General features: G+C 40.5%; 1 protein-coding gene across 1 annotated transcript; it reads left to right on the top strand.

Moving 5' to 3' along the window:
* Positions 1-1,641: 1,641 nt before the first annotated feature.
* Positions 1,642-20,826, top strand: gabrg1 (gamma-aminobutyric acid type A receptor subunit gamma1; the record flags this gene model as incomplete). Its single annotated transcript, XM_080042759.1, has 9 exons — positions 1,642-1,697; positions 5,837-5,997; positions 8,356-8,423; positions 10,260-10,480; positions 10,810-10,892; positions 12,785-12,922; positions 15,950-16,102; positions 19,017-19,219; positions 20,545-20,826. The coding sequence occupies 9 exons, from the start codon at positions 1,642-1,644 to the stop codon at positions 20,824-20,826; spliced, it is 1,365 nt and encodes a 454-aa protein (XP_079898885.1).
* Positions 20,827-24,246: the final 3,420 nt, after the last annotated feature.

The following is a 24,246-nucleotide window of genomic DNA, read 5'->3' as shown; positions in this document are numbered from 1 at the left end:
CAACAGGTTACACTAGTATCACACTATGTGGTGAATGGGACTTTTTTTCCCTTTATAGATATCCTCATACTTTTTTACCAGATTAATCTTCATATTAAGAGAAATCCGTTTTGTATTACACTTAGTCTAAAACGTTTATTAAAATATGCAAATTAGCTAATATCTCATTAAATATATGTACATATAAACCCTTGAAGTTACAGATTTTCTGAGGGGATCACAATGTTCACAATTACAGTGATTATAAGGTCATAGAAGAGTGTAAACATTCTGATTTGATATATAATGAAAATTACTAAAAAACAGTCAACCTGTTACGTACTGTACGCATATTGAATGAGATATTGCCTCATTTGCATATTTTATTCAATGTTTTAGACTAAGTGTAATACAAAAAGTATTTTTCTTAATATGAAGATTAATCTGGTAAAAAAGTATGAGGATATCTATAAAGGGAAAAAAAAGTCCCATTCACCACATAGTGTGATACTAGTGTAACCTGTTGTGGTCATTTTCAGGACTTTCGTCCGGGTAGAGATTTTGTCACACATCCCATGTTGTTCACTGGGGTCATATTAGTCTATAACAGTTGAGATATTCTTCGCTAGATGAAGTGCATACAAATCGTATCCAGGACCTATACTAGGGTTTATAGGCTACGCATATTTAACGAGATATTGCCTCATTTGCATATTTTATAAAAAATGTTAGATAAAGTGTAATACAAAAAGTATTTCTCTTAATATGAAGATTGATCTGGTTAAAAAGTATGAGGATATCTATAAAGGGAAAAAAGTCCAATTCACCACGTAGTGTGATACTAGTGTAACCTGTTGTGGTAAGACATGTTATGAAAGCAAAAAAGACTATTATGATCTAATGAATAAGGTTTTTCTTCCCTCAATCTTACCTTGGCCCAGCTGACCTGTAAATCCTAACCCTACATTGCACCATGTGTGATGTCACACATGGTAAAATGTAGGGTTAGACAGTGAGACCATAAAACACTCTTTCTGCCTTTTCTCAGGCTGAACCGATCCTAGGATCAGAGTTCAATACACCTTCATATTTCCACTGGTGAAGTCGTTATTTAAGCATAAGGTGCTGAATGCAATCTCCAACTGCTCAAGCCGCTCAGTGGTCACAGCACACTGATGTGGCTATGATGGATTACGCATTGGCTGCTTAGAATGTCAAGCACGTTTCTTCTGCGAGGAACGCCTAACCCTTCCGTGTATACGAAAAAACATAGCTGTAAAAATGCTAATATTCAAACTACATCTACCGTCATCCAGCAGTCAGTGAGTCAGTGTGTAGCCTGTTTCAGCGAGCAGACTGTGTGTGTGTGTCAGACCCGCAGCCTAGTTAGCGAGCACTGCGGATGGACTAGAGCAGCAGAGTCAGCTCGCTCACTCTGGTCGCATCCTCCCCCCTACACACGCGCCATGGACACGGCATCTCTCACAGCCTTCCGCTGCTACGTTTAAGAACTCTTCTTTGGCTGCTTCATATCACGCTACCTGACCCAAAGCTCCCTTCTAACCCGCCTAGCCGAGGTGGGCTCCGTTCATTCAAGTCGTTTTTTCTCCAGCTGCTGCGGAGAAGAAGAAGAAGAAAATGAATCGGCTCGTTGGTAGAGCCATGCAGGACAACGCCGTGCGACCCTGGCTGCTGCTCTTCGCCCTGCTCGGACTGTGGTGAGTCAGTGTGTAGGCTGGGGGCTGAACTGATGGATGTGTATTCACCATGGAGAAAGGAGGGAGCTCTCCGTCAGGGGGAATGGTTGCCCGCTCCGGTTCCTTTGCCCTTGTCATTCCGCATCTTGTGTTTGTACCTGTGTTCACAGAGGCTGGGGGGGGGGGCCTTAAGAGGAAAACATCTGAGTATATGCCTCGTCCACAAATGTTCTTTCAAATGAACCAATCTTATGGTGCCGACGTTGTTCTAATCGGTGCGCAATGTGGGGATCATTTTACGCCCTTAATATTAGTCCCCGGGCTGTAGAATGTCACGGATAGTGTTAGAGGGATGATGGATGCTTCTGTTTGTTTGGAGAAAAACACAGATCTTCTTCACTGACCTCAGTGCCCAGAGGTTACCTATCAGTCAGTTAGCCAGAGAGGTGCAATCTGTGTCCTGTCCCCCCCCCCCCCCCCCCCCCCCCCACCCCGCTGATGCATAGCATGGGCCATAAGTGACAACGATTTGATTGTAGGCTGTGTTTTCATTTCATGCATTTCCTTTTTTACCTTTCCCCCCTTTTCATCTTTATTAGGCATAAAGCTAATTTTATTAAAAGAATGATCCATATGTATTATCAGTGGAATTTGAGGGGAACCTTTCGTTGTGTCAACTTATAGGCAATAATGAACATATTTGATCATGCAGCACTCCCCTCAAGGTCAATATTCCCCTTTCCACAAGACTGCATTATCACACCTGTCATAACCACATACTGTATTTGACTTACATGTGCATTTATAGACTATACATCATTCTGTACATTTTTAAATGGTTAAAATAGGTCACAATTGGATAATTATGTTAAAAATCATTATAAAGATGACTTGACATATTGTGTCGTAGCTAACTAGCTGTTCACCTGTTGTCATTTAGCTAGCTGGCTGTGGCCCTATGGTGTTTTATCTATAACATGAGTGAGTGAGTGAAAGAGGGAGAGAGACTTAAAGTTGACTTCTTAGAAGCACACTTTTGACCTGTTGTATTCAACCAAGTTAAAGGTGGAGTCAGTGATTCTGGAGAATGCTTGTTGTCAAAAGCCCTTTTTATTAAAACAATCAGCGAATATCTCCTCACGATCCTTTTACCTTTTCGCGCTGTGAATGCTTGTTATTTTGACAACAAGCATTCTCCAGAATCGCTGACTCCACCTTTATTGTCAGGTAAATTATAATTGAGATTTTTGAGAAATGAACTGGATGTCAACTTGAAAAGACTTTATGGTGTGGTGTTCCTTATTGACGTGTTGTTATGGCATGTTGCCATCATGCTACATGTGACATGGTTCTAGGCATGGTGTTTGCAGGACAAGATGAGGAGGCTCTTTGAGGGATTGGCTTCACATCAACACTCCATTGATGGATTAGTCTAGTAGTCTAAAGCCCCTTTCACACACACCATAGTTCCCAGTAAATTGCAGAGAATACATTCCCTGCACCACTAGTGATTTTCACTGTTCATCTCCATCCACAACTAGACATTCCCATTCCCATTGTTCCACATCTATCTATGAGATTTAATGTGGCTATACAACCCAATCCTAGACCTAGCCTACATAACCTCTGACAAGTAGGACATGTAAATGTGTCAGTAGACACAGAGGGCTCCAAATGGGCCTAATCAGCGATCGATCGTTTCATTTGTAGCCTACACAGAGATGCACATGTAGGAACGGGGGTTCCCGGTGCGATGCGGAGGCCCGCAGGCCAGCATCGCTGATTAATGGATGGAGTTCATAAATGAGTCAAAAAAATCTTAAACATAATTGAATTAGATGATCATGGGTACCCCTGGCAGGGACCATAGGCAATGGCTAAGTTCCCCTCTTCAAACACACATGAATTGTGTTTAAAAATAGAGAAAAGTGTTGTATTTAGTATAATATATAATGTAGATGAGAGGATGATTATTAAAATAACAGGTCACTTTTCCTTTTTCGTGTTGTGATTTCCAAACGGATATGGATTGAATGGAAGATACACGGATTCAAGGATGTATTTGAAAAGTATTTCCTACCTGGCAAGTTGTAACTTGGGTGGAGGTCTTTAACCAGTAGCTTGAATCCCTCCTTTTGACTGTTTGGATCGGCATCATGTCATCATGCCAATCAATATGTTACCGTCATGTCCATCCACCCTTTGCTCTCCTTGTCATACTGAGTACATTGATGCTCTGTTGGGCCGCACATCACCAGTTGCTGCTTCCTCCTAGCATCCTTTCATAGCCTGGTTCCACTAGCCACTTTGGTTTTGCTTCAAGTAGTGAAACATATGTTGTGGTGTTCCCACCTTAAAGGTTCAGTAAGCGGAATGGTCAGTTTAGCTAACTTCCTGTCAGTTACTGCAGTTAGCAGTCCCCTCCCTCGTCCCCACGTCACCACATTAATGCACTGCGGTCTTCAAGCAGTGAGTTATCTAACATCATCTCAGATCCATAAGGACGATAAAACATGATAAAAACCATCAAAACAGACATTGAGAAGGATTTTTACCTGCTCCGCCATTGTAGGCACATAAACATTCACCCATCTGTCGCTCTGCACGTGCACCGGCAGTGAGACGGGTGCCGGTTTGTAGCGTTCTCTCTTCTGATTGGTTATCAGTAGTGGGATCCCCGAAAAGTTTGCAGAGCGGGTGACTGAGAGATCGGCTTTATGAAACGTGCACACTATATAAGTGATCACTGCACGAATAAAGAGCGATTTAACACTTATATTAACATAAATAAATTGCTTACTTCACCTTTAAGCGGTGAGCATTTTTTTGCATATTCTGCAAAACATGGTATTTTGTTGGAGATTTGACCTCTGGTAGCCAAACCATTTCCACACTAGTGAACTAGCTCCCTTTAGAGGAACTAATACCTCTTCATCACAGGCTGCTCTCACTGTCCAACATGTTAGGGCTAGCGAACGTTAATGCATCACGGAGGGAAATACAACATAAATGCTTCATACGTCATCGCGTCTGATATCGCAATATCAGATTTAACACATAAAACTTTATAGCAGTATTATAGTATGAGTATTATGTCATGTGTTGAAAAGAATTGGAGGAAAGACAACAAGCATGTTTTAAAGAGCCTTGTTGAAATTACAAATCCCATCAGTCAATGTTTTTGTGAAGTCTTCAGCTCATAACAGCAGTTCATTTGTGCTGCTCTGGGTTATTGTGCTTTGTATTAAAAGCCTGGGCTGAACGCCAAGTCCTCAGGTCCATTTACAGTGTGAGGGCCATGCACACCAGAGATGAGCAGCGGCGTACCTTGGCATGGACCAGAGTTCACCCATTTGTAATATTCACAGCATGGCTAGACACATTAAACTGACTACAGCTGTGTTTCATTCCCAAGTTACACCCAGCAAAATGTCTCGTTTTGCCCTGGATTCATTCAGTGTCATGGTTCAGTAAATCCACAGGGAGGGTGTATGTGACAGGGGGCTGAGATACCCTCAAGCTGTCCAATCAAGCACATTGTAGAAACAGAAAATAGATTTAAAGGGGCCTTGTTGAAATGTATAGCTGTGATCGCAATATATTCAGTGTTTGAAGAGCAGCAGATTGTTGTGTTTGGTTGTGTGCTGAAATAAGCACAAAACAAATACTTAAGAGGCAAAATCTACCTTTTGTCCTTGGAGACTCCTGCCCCGAAATAATAGTGTATGAAACAGACCCGATCCCTCGAACATCACGCACACCACCAGACACTGTAGTGGAACAGCACATCAGCAGAAACCATCTATCTATCTATCTATCTATCTATCTATCTATCTATCTATCTATCTATCTATCTATCTATCTATCTATCTATCTATCTATCTATCTATCTATCTATCTATCTATCTATCTATCTATCTATCTATCTATCTATCTATCTATCTATCTATCTATCTATCTATCTATCTATCTATCTATCTATCTATCTATCTATCTATCTATCTATCCTTTATAAACAGTAAAACAATCGTTTCACTGTAAATGTGAATAGAATTGGGAAAACCCCAAAATCTTCGGAGTTTAAGGCAAAACCCAAAAAATTGCAATGCAAATATTGCGTATCTCTGTTTCCCAGAATGTTCCTTTTTTCTCCTCCACAGTGCAGCGTTTGGCCCCAGTAAGCAGGATGAAGAAGACTATGAAGACGTGCCCATTAATAAGACCTGGGTCTTATCACCAAAGGTTTATGAGAGCGATGTGACGCTGATCCTAAACAAACTGCTGGAGGGCTACGACAACAAACTACGGCCCGACATTGGAGGCAAGTTCATACTACGGGAATATGCAAAACATTTGGTTTATAGTGCTTAGGGGGACTTCAAGTGTGTTTATACTCTTGCAGAAGCTTTTGTATAATGGCATATTAAGGCCAAAAGTATCTACTAAAAGTATGACTTATCACAGCATAGACATTGCTGGCAGGGGCTTATCTAAATGTTCAATGCAGTGGATTACCTAATCAAATGAGACTGTTCAAATTAAGCTACACAGTTTTTTAAGCGTGGTGTGATGACGTTGAAAAAACAACTTAACAAAGGGTTTCCTAGCTGTAGGTTTGTGACTTTATAATTTCAGAGAATATCCCAGTGTTGAGCACTTCTTTGTTTTTGTGAGTACAATGGCTCTATAATGCCGTCATAACTATGGGTCACTGTTTTGTCTTTGTATTAAAACCTGTACCTAGGGGGCAAAACCCATTTTTTTGGAAAAACAGACATGGGGCGTTGTAAAAGGTTGTTCACCAGAAATGACATCCAGGACCTTCCAGGATCCCAACCTGGGTGGACAACCTGGTCAACAAGCTGCTGGAAAGCTACAGGGGGCCGACATAGAGCAAATCAGAACCACTGTTTAAGTGAATGGGGGTGGGCTAAAAGGGAATTTTTTAAACCTATAGATATCATTATGAAACTTTGCAAGTTGATTACTGACATTAAAACAACAACTTTTTGTATTACAGTATTTTCCAAAATGTTTAAATAAATATGAAAAATCATCCATATCTTACTAATGATGCCCACATTTGCATATCTGCAAAGCCCCAAAATCTAGATGTTGGACAAAAGCAGAGTCAATTTGTTTTTAAATTTTGAAAACAAAACAAGTGTCCAACTTGTTCAAATTTGATCAATAACCCATAGAAAATAATTTTTTTACACAGTTACATTTCATGTGCTATGGACCAAAGGTGTCCTTTTGGAGTCTCCAGCTGGTATTTTAGGAAACGGCTAGACATTCTCTTGGAAAAAACAGTGTAAAAAATTCATTTTCCATGGGTTATTGATCAAATTTGAACTGTGATTAGGAAAAGCTTCAGGCAGTTGGACACTTGTTTTGTTTTAAAAATTTAAAAACAAATTGACTCTGCTTTTGTCCAACATCTAGATTTTGGGGCTTTGCAGATATGCACATTTACGCATCATTAGTAAGATATTGATGATTTTTCATATTTATTCAAACTTTTTGGAAAATACTGTAATACAAAAAGTTGTTGTTTTAATGTCAGTAATCAACTTGCAAAGTTTCATAATGATATCTATAAGTTCAAAAAATTCCCCATTAGCCCATCCCATTCACCCCCATTCACTTAAACAGTGGTTCTGATTTGCTATGTCGGCCCGCTGTAGCCTTCCAGCAGCTTGTTGACAAGTTTGTCCACCCAGGTTGTGATCGTGGAAGGTCCTAGATGTCATTTTTGGTGTACAACCTTTTACAACGCTCCATGTCCATAAAATCACTTTGCCCCCTGGGTACTGTGTGAAATATTGGTAGACCCTTGTATTGCTAAAATATTGGGCATTTTTCAACAATAACAATTGACGCTCTGTATGACAAATTACACATGCCGTCTAAAACAAATGAAACATTTGATTCATAGGAGGAAAGGTGCCTTAAGAAGAATACATTAAATATATTGATATATGAATTAAAGGTTGACCTTAAAGGCACAATATACAGAATTTTGTTTTGTTACATTTGATATAACCAACATGATTCAACAGGGAATATTGTTTTACTAAGTTGTTCTAAAACTGAAGATCTTCAAGCTTCCAATGATTCTGCATACCTGTACAACTACTTGTCCATTTTGCCTTAACAAAGTTAGTTTTCACGTTAGTAATGTATTATTTGCTCTGATTGTCAATTACTAGCTCACGTTAGGAAAACGTATCATCCACACATGCAGTGTTTAGGCCATTGTAATCCTCTTCTGCTGACTAGACCCAAGCAGAGCAGAATTTCCATTTATTGAGTAGTTGTGTTAGAGTAAGATGCCATGCTTGGTTGCGTAAAAAGAGCTTTAATGATTCAAAAGTTTCCTGGAAGAGAGTTGGGTTGCTTCATCTCTTTAACTTAAATAAGTGACATCACTTGGCACGGAACTTCAATAAGATTGACCACACTTTAAATTAGCAAAAAGAAAGACAATTTGAATGGTTCAGATCAGCATTTAGTTTTGTAGCATTAGATTTAGGTAACTGACCTTTCTACCTGTTTTTCCCTAATCTGGTAAACCTGTATTTACCTTTATTCAGGCAAAAAGGAGATCTACAGTTATAGGATGCTGTTCTTCATCTTGTCTCACTTGTCTATGTCAACGTCTTGTTTTATGTTTCAGTGAGGCCGACAGTGATTGAAACAGCCGTGTATGTCAACAGCATTGGACCAGTGGACCCCATCAACATGGTGGGACTGCTTCCTCTCATTTCCCCGCAGTTCTCTTGATAACATTGATAGATACATTTTGTTTCTGCCGTTGTAGGACAACATTAGGATGTTAACAACGTATAACCATCCATTCAGAGTTGAAAGCAAAGTTCCCCCAAAAGTTTCTAGGCAATTTTACAAAAACACAAAATCTTAACTCCATTCACCTGAGTGCTTAAGCATGACTGTCTCCCCCCCCCCCCTTCCTCCTCCCCCGCGAGCCAGGCCCAGGCCTGCATTCACACTGCTCCTAAAGATCCGAGCCAAGGCTCCATTGCTTCTATGTCACCACATCGTAACATGACACACATACTGATTAAAGTCATCAATGTGACTTTTTGTTTTGAAAATGCATGGGTTTTGGACTTCAGGTTTTATAAACAGTCTATGCATTCAGTGCTTTTTTTCCAATTGTTTTTCAATATTTTCATATTGAACATCCATTCTGTATCAGACCAACACGAACCCCACTGCGCGATTAAACAAAACAAAATCTGTTGATGAGAAAAGTCACTTAAGCAATAGCACACGAGAGGGAGCATGTTGTCGCTCTATATCAGCACTGCTGTGATTCGGTCGTAGGTACGAGGCCGCAGTTTTACAACTGAAATTCACAAGTTAACTTTAAAATGTTATCTTTAATAATTTAAGAATGTATTTGCTTCCGCCAACACAAATAGTTCGACAACAGCAGTCAACAACTTTACGCGAGTGAGCTTGTCTTGCTTTGTTTACTCTGGTCACATTAACCACGGCGGCCCGATGTCCCGTAAAAATCACCAAAGAAATGGAACGGCGGATCTTAATCTAGTTGGTAATAAGGTCCACTGCCCAATCCAAACCCCCACGCTTCATTTCCCAGAGTTTATGAGTGTATTTCGGCCCGGGGGAAGTAACGTTATACAATGAGGTGGGAAAGCTAGGCTAGGCTAAAGCTATGCCGCGCTCGTATTATTCAGCAGCCTGAGTTTATCTCCACACACTATTGCTGTCTTCAGTAACGTGAGTGTGAGCGACTACCGCACACTGTCTCTGTCTGTGTGTGGCAGCGATGCCCTCTCACAGGGGAGAGACTCGCCACAGTCAACCTGAGTCACACACACACAGATAACACAAGTGAAGCTACGGCTCATCAGTGAGCCGCGGAGTGATTTTGACAGTTGGTCTACAGTTTGGTGAACAGTCCCGAGTGATGTTGTTCGCTAATATCAGCACTCCTTCAGAACGCTCAGAAGGTCTCTCGTCCAATCAAATCACTCGCTCAGAACCAACTGCTGTATAAATATAAAATAACGTCAGGAACACCATATTTGCTTGTGCATATAAAGCAGCATCTTTCTTCTGTACCATGCCTAAGTCCACCTCTTCCAACTGGGCTAAGGCCAAGAAAGTATACGGTGCACTCACACTGGTTAAACCAACTAGACTTTAGGTATCAATCGCTCTTGGGCACGGTATGAATGCCTAGTGTGAGTGCGCCCTCAAGGTCCACATATTGTTTTTGCCTGAGCTCTTTTTGTGGCAAATGTTAAGTCAGTAAAGGTCAAGAGATCGCCAAAGTCATTAGAATAAACTGTCTCGGAACCCAGACTGTTGTATGCCTAGGTTCTAAGACATTTTGCTGACATGACATTTGGATGAATTCTTAATGAATCTAACCTGAGGGGGAGGGAAATGAATCTCTGATTTGTTATGGCTAATCCATCCAATCCAACAATTCATTTCTTACTGGCTCCAGGGAATTCTTCAAATAATTACATTTTTTTGATATAATCTTTTGTATTGCTGCATTGAATGTTTTTTTTTCCTTTGCAGGAATACACCATTGACATCTTCTTCGCCCAGACGTGGTACGACAGCCGCTTAAAGTTCAACAGCTCCATGAAACTGCTCATGCTCAACAGTAACATGGTAGGGAAAATCTGGATCCCCGACACCTTCTTCAGGAACTCCCGCAAATCTGACGCCCACTGGATCACCACGCCTAACCGCCTGCTGAGGCTGTGGAGCAATGGCAGAGTGATGTACACGCTGAGGTAGGACAGTCACGCACCTAGTTTGTTAACCCCTTTTTGATTGTTACCATTTTAAATGTTGAACTATCAACTAGTTTGTTTGTGCAGCTTTACTGTGTGTGTGCGTCTGTATTTTTAGATCATGTTAGTTCCCATTGAAGGTGACCCCAGTTTGTCAAAGCCTGATCTAGAGATCTTTGTTTTTTTTGTTGCTGCATTTGTTGTTGTTATTCCAGAGAGAACCTGACGTAGCCTTTACCTCTAACTATGTTCAGTCACACATGGGAGACAAAAGAAAAACAATGCTGAGACTTTCTTTTTTTCTCTGTCACAATTCTGTTTTCTGTCAGGTTGACTATTAATGCGGAGTGTTACCTTAAGCTGCATAACTTTCCAATGGATGAGCACTCGTGTCCACTGGAGTTTTCAAGCTGTAGGTGGTCCAAACGTTTCTCCCCCTGCCATTTTTCGAAACCCACCATCTTGAAATCAAACTTCTGTTACTTGCCCATAGTTACAGATAGGGGCTTGTGTTGGGGCCTAGCGTAAAAAGGGTTAAGCTCTTGTTCCTTTGCTCCTCTGCCAAATGGGCCCATCTGCTTGAGCCTATACCAATCTATCATCTGCTCCACCAGTGCAGAGAGGAGGTCACCTACACCCAGACAGCCGGATGAATTATGGAGCCTCCGCCCAGTCCGATTCATGCTGTCGCTGTCATCCTCCATCCATCTCTTTACATTGTGCTTTAGCCTTTCATGTCTTGTACGATCTCAATCGTCCACCAGTGAACCGCCATTCCATGGAGCTGAGGGCAAATATCAGGACCAGTTCAGTTGCAATAAATGTCATTAAATGAGCAAATATATTAAAAAAAAAGTAAAACATTAAACAACGATACCTCATCTGAACAACCACATCAGTGGTCATATACTGTATGTAAAAAGCAAGCATTCTTTTGCAGTTGTGCAAATTATTCTCAGTAGCAGTGGTCGAAGGCGGCTTGTAAGTAAGTAAGTCAATTCCCTCTCAAGTTTTCCACTTGGGAGGGGTGGTCAGGACGCAAGGTCAGCCATAGTACAGCGCCCCTGGAGCAGTTTGGGGTTAAGTGCCTTGCTCAAGGACACAATGGTAGAGATGGTTGGCACTGTAGATGTAATAGCAGCCACCACTAGTTTTACTACTAACACCCTCCTGTCCAGTGCTGGGGATCCAATCAGAGACCTCATGGTTACTGGTCGGCCCCCTTCCTAGGCCATCCTACCACTTGACAGTGTTACCAATGCAAAATCTTTAATAGAAGCGGTGTGATCAAAAGTAAAAGCATGTGACTTCCACACCAGATGCCTGTTCTCATCTTCTACTAAAAGCCAGTATTGGTTCCTTCTACCTATAAAGGCAATCCTTAACAAACCTTTTGCATGACTACAATATTAACCAAACCTTAACCAAGCGGTTTGATTTGTTAATTAACTTAACCATTGAAGTACCGTAGCAGGAGACCTTCAAGAGAAGTATATACTGTACATATTTCTTTCAGTTAAAGATTGCATATGTTTTTTTTCTCGCTGTTAGCCGCAACCACAACAGCAAGACGCAGCCTCTGTGTCCGTGTGTGGTTGAAACACACTGTCAGTTAAAGCGGCCGCACCATTAAGTGAATGGTCCTTACATATATCATTATGTTCAGCTGGTTTAGCTACTAGCCTGGTCACCAGCAAGGCATATCCCTTCATCAACCAATAGGCACACAGCTGACCCAATGACACACGCTGAATAACAGCCCCCTCTTTGCATGATCAGGCAGAAATGTATTAAGATGTGTAAAAAGCAATACAGAAATGAGTAAGTTAGGCAATTCTTTTTATTTTTTACATGACCCATATTTGTGTAATATGATCTAATTGAGAAGCACTACAAGCTTAATTCAAATTACACATTGTATCACAAAAACTTAACTACAAATGTTTTAATAATACATTTCAGTTACAGCAATTACCATTGCATTGTGCATTGCCTGGGAGTAATCAGCACTATCTCATTACTGACTATCACAGGGAGGCCTAACTAAAGCTCATGTACATGTACTGTAATGCACAGGCTTTTATTTGCATTCGACAACATCTTGCTCATTTGAAGACATTTCATGAGACTGGACCGGTCAAATCCATCGTGAATGCTCCCCTTTGCCTTGCCATGGTGCAATGTTCCCTTGTGATATGCATAACACAACCAATGACAGATGTATGCTATGTGTTTGCTAGTCTAGGCATCTTTACTAACCTATCCATGTGATGTGGCTGTGTTGTGGGGGTGGGCCGTTTGTAGATGGTTACCCCAAGAATGAGATCATGTACCGGTGGCAGAGGCGGGCGGTGGAGGTGGCAGACCAGCGCTACTGGAGGCTCTACCAGTTTGCCTTTGTGGGCTTGAGGAACACCACTGATGTGGCACACACCCAGTCAGGTCAGTCAGGGATTAGAAGGGGCAAGCACATGTTGCCAGTTTCCAGCTTTACACAAGGCACTTATATTACAAGAAAAGTAGAATTGGAATTGCTTTTATTGAAGAGTGTGGCGATGTTATTATCGCAAACATCCAATTTTCTCTCATGCTTCATTTTGTGCATGGTCTCCACCCATGTCAAATCCAGAATGTGTGCAATATTCTTTGTACAGTATATTTCAGTTTCTATATCAGTGATTCTTGAGAACCGGGTCAAAAGGCCGTCTTGCATAGGCAACTGCTGTTATCTTTAAAAATAAAAATATTTAAAATTGTAGATGTTATTAGGGATTAAGAATATAGTGTATGTAGCACAATTATCCCCTTAAATGTAATTTGATCATTATTATGTCAAATATATGACACTTGTTATCTTCTCACGACGTCAAAAACAGTGTGTCCTCAGAGAGGGTTTCAATCTTTCATATGCAATAAAACCTAAAATTATTTACTTTTTATGTACTTTAAAGCGGCAACGAGTAACATTTAAATATCTTTTAAACAGCCTCATGTTTCCTCTGATAATCATAAATTACCTTTAACAGCAAACGAGACCATCAGTGCAAAGAAAGACGTTTTTATATAGTTTTTATTACTGCATTTGATCTGGTCGTACACCCAGTCCGATTTTCGGTTCACGCGTGCATGCTCTATGGTCACATATCCGTATTGGTCGCAGATTTCAGTGTGGCGCAGGAACGTGATTTGAGAAGCCTATCACTCCAGGTGAGGGAAGGGGATAGGGAGACCAGATCCCAATTCACCAGATGTGGGACAAAGACTACGTTTGTGCGGGACAATGCGGGACAAAGTGCCGTTTTTTTAGCAAAAAAACTCGTGTCACCACCGGTAATGCCAGAGACACGACTTTCTATATTAAAAAAACACTATCTTTAGATCAGCGCGCAGCAGTTAAGTTAGCTACTGTTAAACAAATAGAGCATTAAGGCTGCGGCTTCACATTAAAAGCATTTCACTGGCTTCACATTAGCATTTCACTTGACAAACGTGAGTTGGCTTTTATTTTGAAGTAACAGGAAGACAAACGCTGGAGCACTGCAGGCAGCACCTTCACAGAGCCACTGAGCCCAGCAGCCCGATATACACACACAGACAAACACACACACAGACAAACGGAGACTGCTGTCTCCTCACAGCTATCGGATAAATGCCAGATTATAAAACACACATTTAAAAAGGGGGGCTCACTTTCAATAACAATGCTTCTAACTTCTAGGGTGACCAGATCGCATTTCCATTACTTTTCACACGTCCCGCAAATTGAGACGTTGTCCCGCGGGAGCCTTGTTTGAGACAGTTATTTGTCGTCATAATGACTAACGGGGCTGAACCATCAAAGAAAAAAAAGAAAATGCAATGTAGAAAAGCTAAAAGGGAGAGTGATAGGCGGGCGGGAGGGCGTTGCCAAGCAACCTATACACAATTTCACGGAGTGAACCTAGACTGCAGTGTTTACTCCTAAATGAATGAGCGGTAGCCTACTAAAACAAAGTTTACTTTGCCTCACCAGCATCATCAGATGACCATTATTCATCTGAAATAGTCATTATTTACAACAACATAAACACATTACCTCATCGTGATCCATAACTAACTGCCGTCTCTCGTTCATTCGCTTTGTGTGTGGACACATACTCGTTCAGCTCCGTGAGAGGTGACAATGGATCAACTCATTGCAATCAGGTGTAGTTGATGCTGTGTCACTAACCACTCTCACCGAGCCGAAAAGAGTCCGGTGCCCTCACACTTTCAACATACGGACACGGCACGCACTATATTGCTTCCTGATTATTTGAATCTTGCACCCCCTGCACGAGCTTCACGACAGCTGGCGTCGTAAAAATACTACCGCTTTTGTTCAAAGGTGTCGCCAACGTGCCGACTTACTCGTTGTAGCTTTAATGATTAAAAAGTGCTTTTGTCATCAACAGCAACAATAAATAATCTCTCATATCAATAACAACTGTTTTTCTTCAACACATTCATGTTTTATATGGTTTCAAAGTGGTGGGACACTATTTGTCACCACCGTCAGACAATCCATTAAAATTTAAGAAAATCAGCCAAAATAAGGGGCAGCTGTCACTATGAAGGACCTCTTGTCACATTCTACCTCTGCAGAGTACATTAGAGTCAGACAGGCTCTGATAAGTGTTGTAGTTTTAAAATATTTTACATTCCAAATCTTGAAAGTCCTGCGTCACAACCATGATACGTCAACACCGACTTACAATTCTTGAAGAAGTTATTTGAAATGTTTCGATCATTTTATTTTCTGGAAGTAGTTCATACTAGCGCCTAACATCAACAGAAAAACCAAATGGCTACTAGAAAAACTATATTTGTTATGTTTAAGAAACATTAAATATGTCAACACCGTCAGATATAAAAAAAGTGTATTCATATACACATTTTGAAAATATTTTTCGTGGCCTCACGAAAAATATTGGCCTGTCAGTCTTGGTGAATATTTGTGATCACTATACATCTCATGGGTCTAGCATAAATTGCGGGAAAATTAATTTGTGTTTTTGGTGTCTGACGGTGTTGACACAAAATATGGAATGGCAAGCTACAAAGCCCATTTTGATAAGGAAGGGCAAGGTAAAAAGCCCATTTTGAAAATAAGGACAAAAGTTGGGAGGTTGTGTCAAAGCTTAGCTCAGTAGCTTAGTATATGTTGGATACATACATGTAATTTAATTTGCCTCAACATAGGGTTTGTATTTTTTCAACATTGCACCCTGTTTTGTCCCACTTCTCAAGAATCACTGATATACAACTATGTAATTCATATCGAAATAACATAGACGCTCTATATCATTTAAGAATTCCCAAATCAAATACCATTGATCACCTGTAAAAGACTACCTGGATTTTACCAGCCTCCCTAATTGTCACTTTTCCTTGTTGAGTTTAATAATGTTATATTTTTCTATATCTACCTTTTTATTATTCAACTTTCAGGGGAATATGTTATCATGACTATCTTTTTCGACCTGAGTCGGAGAATGGGCTACTTCACCATCCAGACCTACATCCCCTGCAGTATGATCGTGGTCCTCTCCTGGGTCTCTTTCTGGATCAATAAGGATGCCGTCCCAGCCCGCACATCTCTAGGTTTGATATGTTCTTGTTGCAGACACAGTTTCACTTGGTGAGAGCTTACATTCGCCTTTTCTCTGGGTATTGTGCATGGGTTCTTGTTGTGCATAGTTAATTCCTAACTAAGCATAGTTAACAAATTATTGGTTGACACTGACATAATAGTCATTTCTGTGTGAGATATAAGCCACTGTGTGTGGTCAGTTACAGACTTTTTATTGGGGCCAGTTCAGTCCGGCATAAACCCCGTCTACCAAGTAAGGCGTCTGTTGGCAGTGGAAACGCAAGGTTGATGTTCGGGACCAAACCGAACTGTACTGCTCAGTTGAAATGAGGCAATGCTTTGCACCAATTGGATTTAAGCATTTTTTGAAGGAACATCCAACCTTTTGGAAATACCGCTCTTTGCTATTCATTTCCACTGACCTGTGCTTTGGCTGTTACATATTCTGCCAAATTCATCATGTACAACATTAGCATTCAAATAATATCAAGAATCAGTTGGTAGGGCGTCCCCCCCATGGGCCTCGGCCATCAGCGGACCCGGGTTCGATTCCGGCCCGCGGTCGTTCTCTGCATGTCACTCCCCTCTCTGCCCCATTTCAACTCTGTCTCTACACTGTCAATAAAGCATAAAAATGCCAAAAAAATATCTTAAAAAGAAAATATATATAGGTATATCAAGAAAAAGTATTTGATATTTACCTTATGGATTGTAGGGGTGGGAATCTCTTGGCACCTCACGATTCGATTCGATTCCAATTCAGAGGTCAACGATTCGATTCAAAATCGATTTTCAATGCATCTCAATGCAAAACATTTTTTATGTACATACCCATGTGTGAATTTCAAAAATATATTTATATGCACATCTGAGTTTGCTACTCAGAGTTTGCTAATCACTTCCTACTTTTGTGATGATCATTAAAGACAATCAACAGATGAATTGTCTTCTCTAATATTGTATTAAGAGAAAAGCTTTTCTTGTCACAAATATGACTTTCTATGAACAGTGCAATAATCAATGCAGCTTTCAACACAATATGGAAGTACGTAAAAACTAAACCGATTCAGTTTTATTTTATTTCTAATCTCGTAAATCATGTTTCTATAGGATTTCTATTCTATTATCTATTATTTTCTATGTCATTTCAACACATTGTACAAAAAGTATGGCTTGGAATTCAGCTCTCATTCAAAAACGTCAACAGAGATAAAGCCGGTGCAGGTCATGGGTTTGCTGCTCTCAGCCCTTTTGAAGCCACTTTGGAAACAACTCGCACATGTGTGGTGTGCATGCGCAATGGCGCAGGAAGTATTAGTATTTACAAAAAAAATATACTGTATATATATCAGGGGTGTCCAAACTACGGCCCGCGGGCCAACTGCGGCCCGCGGCCCGCTTTTTATTGGCCCGCGGCCGATTTTAAAAGATATAATGTAATATGGTAGCCTGGCATTCCCAGACCTGCCACTAGGCGCTGGCAAATTAAATTTGCTGCGCGTGTTGGTCTGGAGACGCTCCGTTGAAGCTTATCAAGACTACCAGAAATCTGGTATAACGTTTCAATTGGTTCTATCTAATATGGGCGCGCCAGAGCCCTTTATATGGTGCTCTGGGGAGGACGTAACCGGATGACGACAGTGACGTGCATGCGACGTCGAAGCTGTGATAGTAAACATCAAAGATGGCTGCGGATATGTTGTGTGAGTTTGAGACTGCTTTGGCCTCGACCCTTAACGAATTGGAAGACGGGACTCATAGCTTTCACTAGCAAGTAAGTGGAATGTTCTGTTTTGCCGACCGACAACGGCAAACGTTTAATTGAACAGTTTAACAGCTGTTCGCTAAACGAACGGGGCTTACGTCACTTGTGCATCGCTCTGATTGGTTGTAGTGCTATCCAACTGCGTGCAGTGGCATTTGAAATGCACGAGTAGGAGCCGCCCCTAGAGTTGGAAATTACTATTGATCGTCGCCAGACCCTCTATCGTTCAAGATATCAGGGTCAGGATTTCCAGGCTAGTAATATGGCCCTTTGAAAAAAAAAAAAAAAAAACATTTTTTTTTTTTTTTTTTTTTTGCATTTCTTAGTTAACCCACTAGTGCAGGGTTGTCAAAACTGATTGATTGGCCCGTGGCACATTTTAAAAATATAATGTAATATGGCCCTTTTAATTTTTAAATAATTTAAATGCACTCATTATATTACAGAGAAATATGTCCCAAAAAAGAAAAATAGCTCCAAGCCCATCCCAGAGGATCCTGCATAACATTTTATTTTAAATTAATATTATTATGGAAAATCCATGTGTCCTTCTCCAATAGCTTCTAATTCATCTGACACAGTGTCTCCATTTTTTTCATACAAAATTCTTCAGCTTTAGCCTCTTAATTTCCCTCTCAAAGTGCACCAGATTCATGCATTTCACTTTAAAAACTTAAAAAAATTCTCCCGGGGGGGCATACCCCCGGACCCCCCTAGGAGGGTCGGGATCTCAGCTGGCTACTATTTTCACCCAGCTGGACATTGGACGCAAAAGCAGAAAACACTGGGTGTATCAATGGCATTTAACAAGAAGGGAAATGTATCTGTTTAATGTGCAAGTAAAGTGTTGCCGTGAAGAAGGATTACAATTTACGAAGACACTATGAAACTAAACATCAGAGCAGCTACATGTCCTGATAAATGTGTTATTTTTGCAAAGTGGCCCGGCCCTTCGTAGATTTTTCTGTATGTGGCCCTCAGTGAAAAAAGTTTGGACACCCCTGATATATATTGTAAAAAAAATATATATTATTAAAAAAAAATCGATTATTAACTTTTCGGAATCGATTCAGAATCGTTCGAGAGAGAATCGATATTAATCGGAAAATCGATTTTTTTTCCCACCCCTAATGGATTGGTGTGTGTGACCATCCATTTAGGAATCACCACAGTACTCACCATGACAACTCTGAGCACCATCTCCAGGAAGTCCCTGCCTAAGGTCTCCTATGTGACGGCCATGGACCTGTTTGTCTCTGTCTGCTTCATCTTCACCTTCGCTGCCCTCATGGAGTACGGCACACTGCACTACTTCACCAGCAACAGACAGACCAAGAAGGCTAAAGCCAACCTGAACACACAGGTAACCTAACACTCATGTCCTTCTTTTCAACCAATCTTTGTGTTTGGATCCCACTTAATGTTAGCCCTAGAAATCCAGACCCATATCTAGAACGATGTAGGGGTATGGCAATGAGCAATAGACCTTCCCAACTCAAGAGGCAGCACCAACGCATGCATTTCAAATACCACTGCGAATGATTGGATAGCACGACGACCAATCAGATAAATTAACAAGGTGATGTCGTTAAGCGACTAGCGGGGCTAACCAATAAATTAAACTTGTGCCGTATTCAGTTGACAAAACAGCAAAGCTATGGAAGTAAATTTGTCTCATCGGATTTTAAAATTAAATGGCCGTTGAATTTCTATCACTGAATATGTATGCATTGAAATGACGCATCTGAATGTTTTGCCTCTGAATTAAACTCTTAACATTTTCCCTAAAGCTGTTTCAAACAACATATTCGCAGCCATCTTTGTTGTTTACTATCACGACTACAACGGCCCATGTGAAGCACTGTCGTCATCCGGTTACGCCCGCCAATATCAGAGAGTACGATTTGATTGGTGACTCAGAATTTTCTGACATAGTCAATTAGCTCCAATGGTTCGAGCCTAGCCTGGCTCCGCCCGCCTACCTACTTCCGCCCAAATTTCATTTTCCCTTCAGTAGTCAGTCTGGTGGTGGGGCGTATTAGTGAAATTTTTCCGAACAGATTTCTGAGTATCCAATCAGCGAACAGAGGAAGTGGCTGAGAACGATGAGGTCGAATGGGTCGAAGTCGCGCTCCAGTTTCAGTTGAATGCTGCGTTCCCTTACGCTCGGAACTCGGAAATTTCCGACTTGGTAGTTCCGAGTTCCAACCTGTCTGTGTTCCAGTGCATCTGCTCGGGAAAGTATGGACGCCTACAACCTTTCTCATCCAAATAACTAAACGTTAGACTCTAGCAAGTTACCGTTGCCAGGTACCGGTAGATCCATAGACTACAATATGTAGTGAAGTTGGAAATTTCCGAGTTCCCTGAACGCACCGTCAAAAGCCGACTCACGACCAAACGTTATGCGATTGGTTGGCTGATCCAGAGTGGCACTGAGCAGATCCAATAGTTTTAAACTTCCACAGACACCCGCCTCCAAGTGAGTGAACGTTTGCCAATTACAGCACTTCCAGACCTTCTGTACAAATTAAATTAAGTATGATGGTCTGGTAGCGCCAGGCTAGTTCGAGCCCAGAGTAAGCTGCAAAATAAATTGAAATTTGATTGGCGGCGAGTCTGGATTTCCAGGGTTAACTAAATGGAATAGTAAGACAGTGAACTCCCTTGTGTGTTTGTCCTCCACAGCAGAAAGCCTCCAGCATGGTGAACATCAGACCTGGTATGTCTCTGCTCCAGATGAACAATATAGTGCCCTATCATGAAGAGCCTGACTACGCCTACGAGTGTCTGGATGGAAAGGACTGCACCAGCTTCTTCTGCTGCTTCGATGACTGTCGCTCAGGACGCTGGCGCGAGAACAGAATGCATGTGAGGGTCTCCAAGATCGATTCCTATGCACGGGTATTCTTCCCCACTGCATTTGGCCTCTTCAATGTGGTCTATTGGATAGGTTATCTTTATCTGTAAAAAGCCAGCACCTGCAAAAGAGACGACTGGAGTTTAACATTTGCAAGCATTTCACAGAAGCAAGAGCTGCTCTTGTAGCAAAAAACGCTAGCTACTCTGCAAACATGTATGGCAAAATAAGAAGCTAAATTAAAAGTAAAGACACATTCTGAATGGCAGTGCCTTTTTTCCCCCATAGTAGTGATGATGAATGATGTAAGTCGAGTTTGGATATTAGTTGTCCCCAGTGGATAGTCTTATTGATTACAGTAACACTCCAACAATAAATCCAGCTCCAAATAAAACGGAACTCTTGAGGCTTCGAAATGAATGATTTTTTTGGTGGAATATTCGTGGTTAACCCTTGAAATTCCACCAATTCTGGTACACAATAAAAATCAAAAAACCTAATGGACATATTTAATAACATAATTAAAAATACCATATTAACGTAAATATGTACAGTTTTTAATCTTGGCCAGTTTTTACAACTGTTTCACGTTTTTTCTTTGCACAGCTGGTACGTTATATGCTTTTCTTTTTGTGTGTTGAGCAACAAGCAAACCTCATTATTTTCATTAAGGATTTAAAGGATCCGTATTCAATGTGCATATTCGATACTGGATTGAGGTTTGTTAACATGCTGTCAAAGCCCTATACTATCCATGGGAGCTCTGACCACAGAAATGTTTGACCATGTTCAACTCCAGTCTACACAGAGGAGATATTGCCATCGGACCTATCAAAAATAATTGCTCAAATATTTGTTTACTCTTTGCCATTGTGCTATTGATAATGTTGAGAAGCAGTAAAGAATAGATAGCATTTCACTTTGTAGCTGTAATATGGAATGCAGGGATATTGTTCCCTCTCTTAAAGGTATATTAACAGATTTTTCTTAGAGAGGCCATCATTTTTTTATAACATCCTCAGTTGAGTTTAAGAAATCACTCGATATTTCAAAGGTGAGTTTATCAGGAATTATGGGAGCAGGGGGCTACTTGTGGTCACAAATAAAATCAGTGAGTATATCTTTCTATATTTGAACAAGTCAGTTGTTCATAGGGTTCTATTTTTCTAGGGAATACCTCTCAATAGGGCTCAACAGTGACCGCCCCCTTTTTAAGCAGCTCTGGTTCCAGAAGTAAATTTCCCCCATTCAAAACCTCCACTGACATTTTGAACCATTCCTTATGCCAAACGTTTTAACCACGGAACCAAGCTAACCAGCAAACCACAACAGTCTGGTGACTATGAAACATTTTATTCTGTGCATTTTTTTTTAAACAGAGAAGAAGGCAAAGGTACAAACTGTGAACATAAGTGAAGGAACTACTCAACCCACAATCCTTGGCAACAGTTAGCTTTTCCCCCAAAAAATGAGCGTTTAGCACGCTTAGTTCAAAATGTACGCAGACCTCATTTCCACATTTATCATTTATGATCTGTTGTTTCTCTTTTGCAAAAATAATACGACCGTTATCTACACTTTTAGCAACCGACAGCCTAGTGAGTGGTGGCAGTAAGCCTAATGTTGCGCTATCTAAACATTTCCATGGTAACAGTGGGCCCAAGCAATCAAAGACGTCGCTTGGACACTATAGGATCATGGGTAGTCATTCTCCCCGGGATCGCAAATCAACAATTTTTTTTATCTTAAATAATAATATCTTAACTAATTTGATATCATGCACACTCGTATCATCTACAGGAGCATATACCATGGTTTTACCCTCGGGTAGCTAGCAGTAAGTCTGCCTTGTATTGTTATGATATTATGGCTTATAATCAAATCCGCTATAGAGAAAATGAATTGGATTTTTACTTCCGGAACTGCACTGTTGAGGCCTACCATACATAGTGAGGTCATACTGGGTTTAGCCTCTGCTTACAAGCTACTGCATGGAATGCATTTGTAACATCGGTCAACCAGTGAATTGTCATGAAAAATAATGGTTGATTTTCCAGCAGCCAGATTGTTTACTCTGATGTGACATAAGTTACAAAAAGTGATAAAATTGTCACTGATGCACTGTTCAGTGTTCAGGCAAATGCTCACTCTCTTAAACACACAGCTCTGAATTAAAATATCCAGCTCTTAATTGTGCATTTTCTAACGTATACCTCTGAGGCGAAGTGAGGGACAACGGGCGGATAGCTGTCACTCACGAGATCGTGGCCCTAATTATTCATCCATTTTAACCTCTAAAAGATTTTTTTTTTAATTCACCCCCCTCAGTGTTGTCATGGAGATATGACCTAAACATACAGACTAGAATGGTTTTGTGGACCAGCCCGTAAATAGGTTTGATAAGACTGTGAAAACGGCCTGTTTAACAAGTGAGTCAACGAAAAATTGCTCACTCTTGGTACCACCCCCTAGTGGCCACCAGAAGGTATTGCAATGTTTGTCACTTCCTCATTGGATGCTGGTAGAAATCGCTGTGGTTGGGGCTTGGTTTCAGTACATTGCCTGAAAGGCTACGGTCAGTAAATTCTTATAAAGAAACAACCATCTACAACATAGGAATTTGAGGTTCATAAAGTTGGCATTTTTTTTTAATACTTTATTTTTGGATTTATTTTTAGAGAGAACATACACACACAACTGAAAAAATAAAATCGCGTTCTCTACTTTACAGGTTTCTGAGGACTCCCAATTACATTGTAAAGGCAAATGAAAAAAAATAAAAAATAAAAAGTCAACAAGGTGTCATGTAGGATCCTTCAGTACTGTTATATAGTCAAAGGAAAGGCTGACATATCTGGTTACATTTTTCTGCTTTCCCTGAAATCTCACAACAAATTTTCTAACGTTTGCATATTTTGACATGATCTATTTTACTCTGAATTACTGTTTCAAATAATGGCCTGTTCAGTTTGCAGGGAGGTGACTTTAAAGAGGTGACTTTTGTCATTAAAAGGGTTAATAAAGTGAGGTAATGTTAGCTTCCGTTAGCGAGTCAGCTACAGTTTGACTTTAGGAATATTACTCCAACCATCATCATTATTGTAACTATAAGATCTTTTGCGTAGGATTGTGTACACTATCACAAGTATATTATGGGATAATAGTTTATATGTTATTTGCTCTTTTAAAAGATGTGCAAACAAGATGAGAAGTTGTCCTCATGAAGCTATGTCATTATTTAAGAATGTATCTACCATTATTTTTATGAATTAGAAGTAACTGAGAAGTTCATGTAAATAGTATTTCAAACAGGATTAACTGTCAGCCCTAACACACATGCACTCTTTTAAGATCGAGTTAACTAGCTGTATATACTATACTGTAAATCCATGGAAGCCCAAGTTTTTTTTTTGTTCTGATGTAAAATGAAAGAGGTGAATACTACTTCAGGTATTTTTCTCATGCTCTAAAGTAAAAAGAATGAAAATGAGACACATGCAGACACAGACAGCAAGAGAGGAGAAATGCTA

This window comes from Ammodytes marinus (genome assembly GCF_949987685.1).
Source record: "Ammodytes marinus genome assembly, chromosome: 15".
NCBI lineage: Eukaryota > Metazoa > Chordata > Actinopteri > Uranoscopiformes > Ammodytidae > Ammodytes > Ammodytes marinus.
Note: the sequence above shows the minus strand (reverse complement) of the source record. Positions and strands in the feature narration are given on the sequence as shown.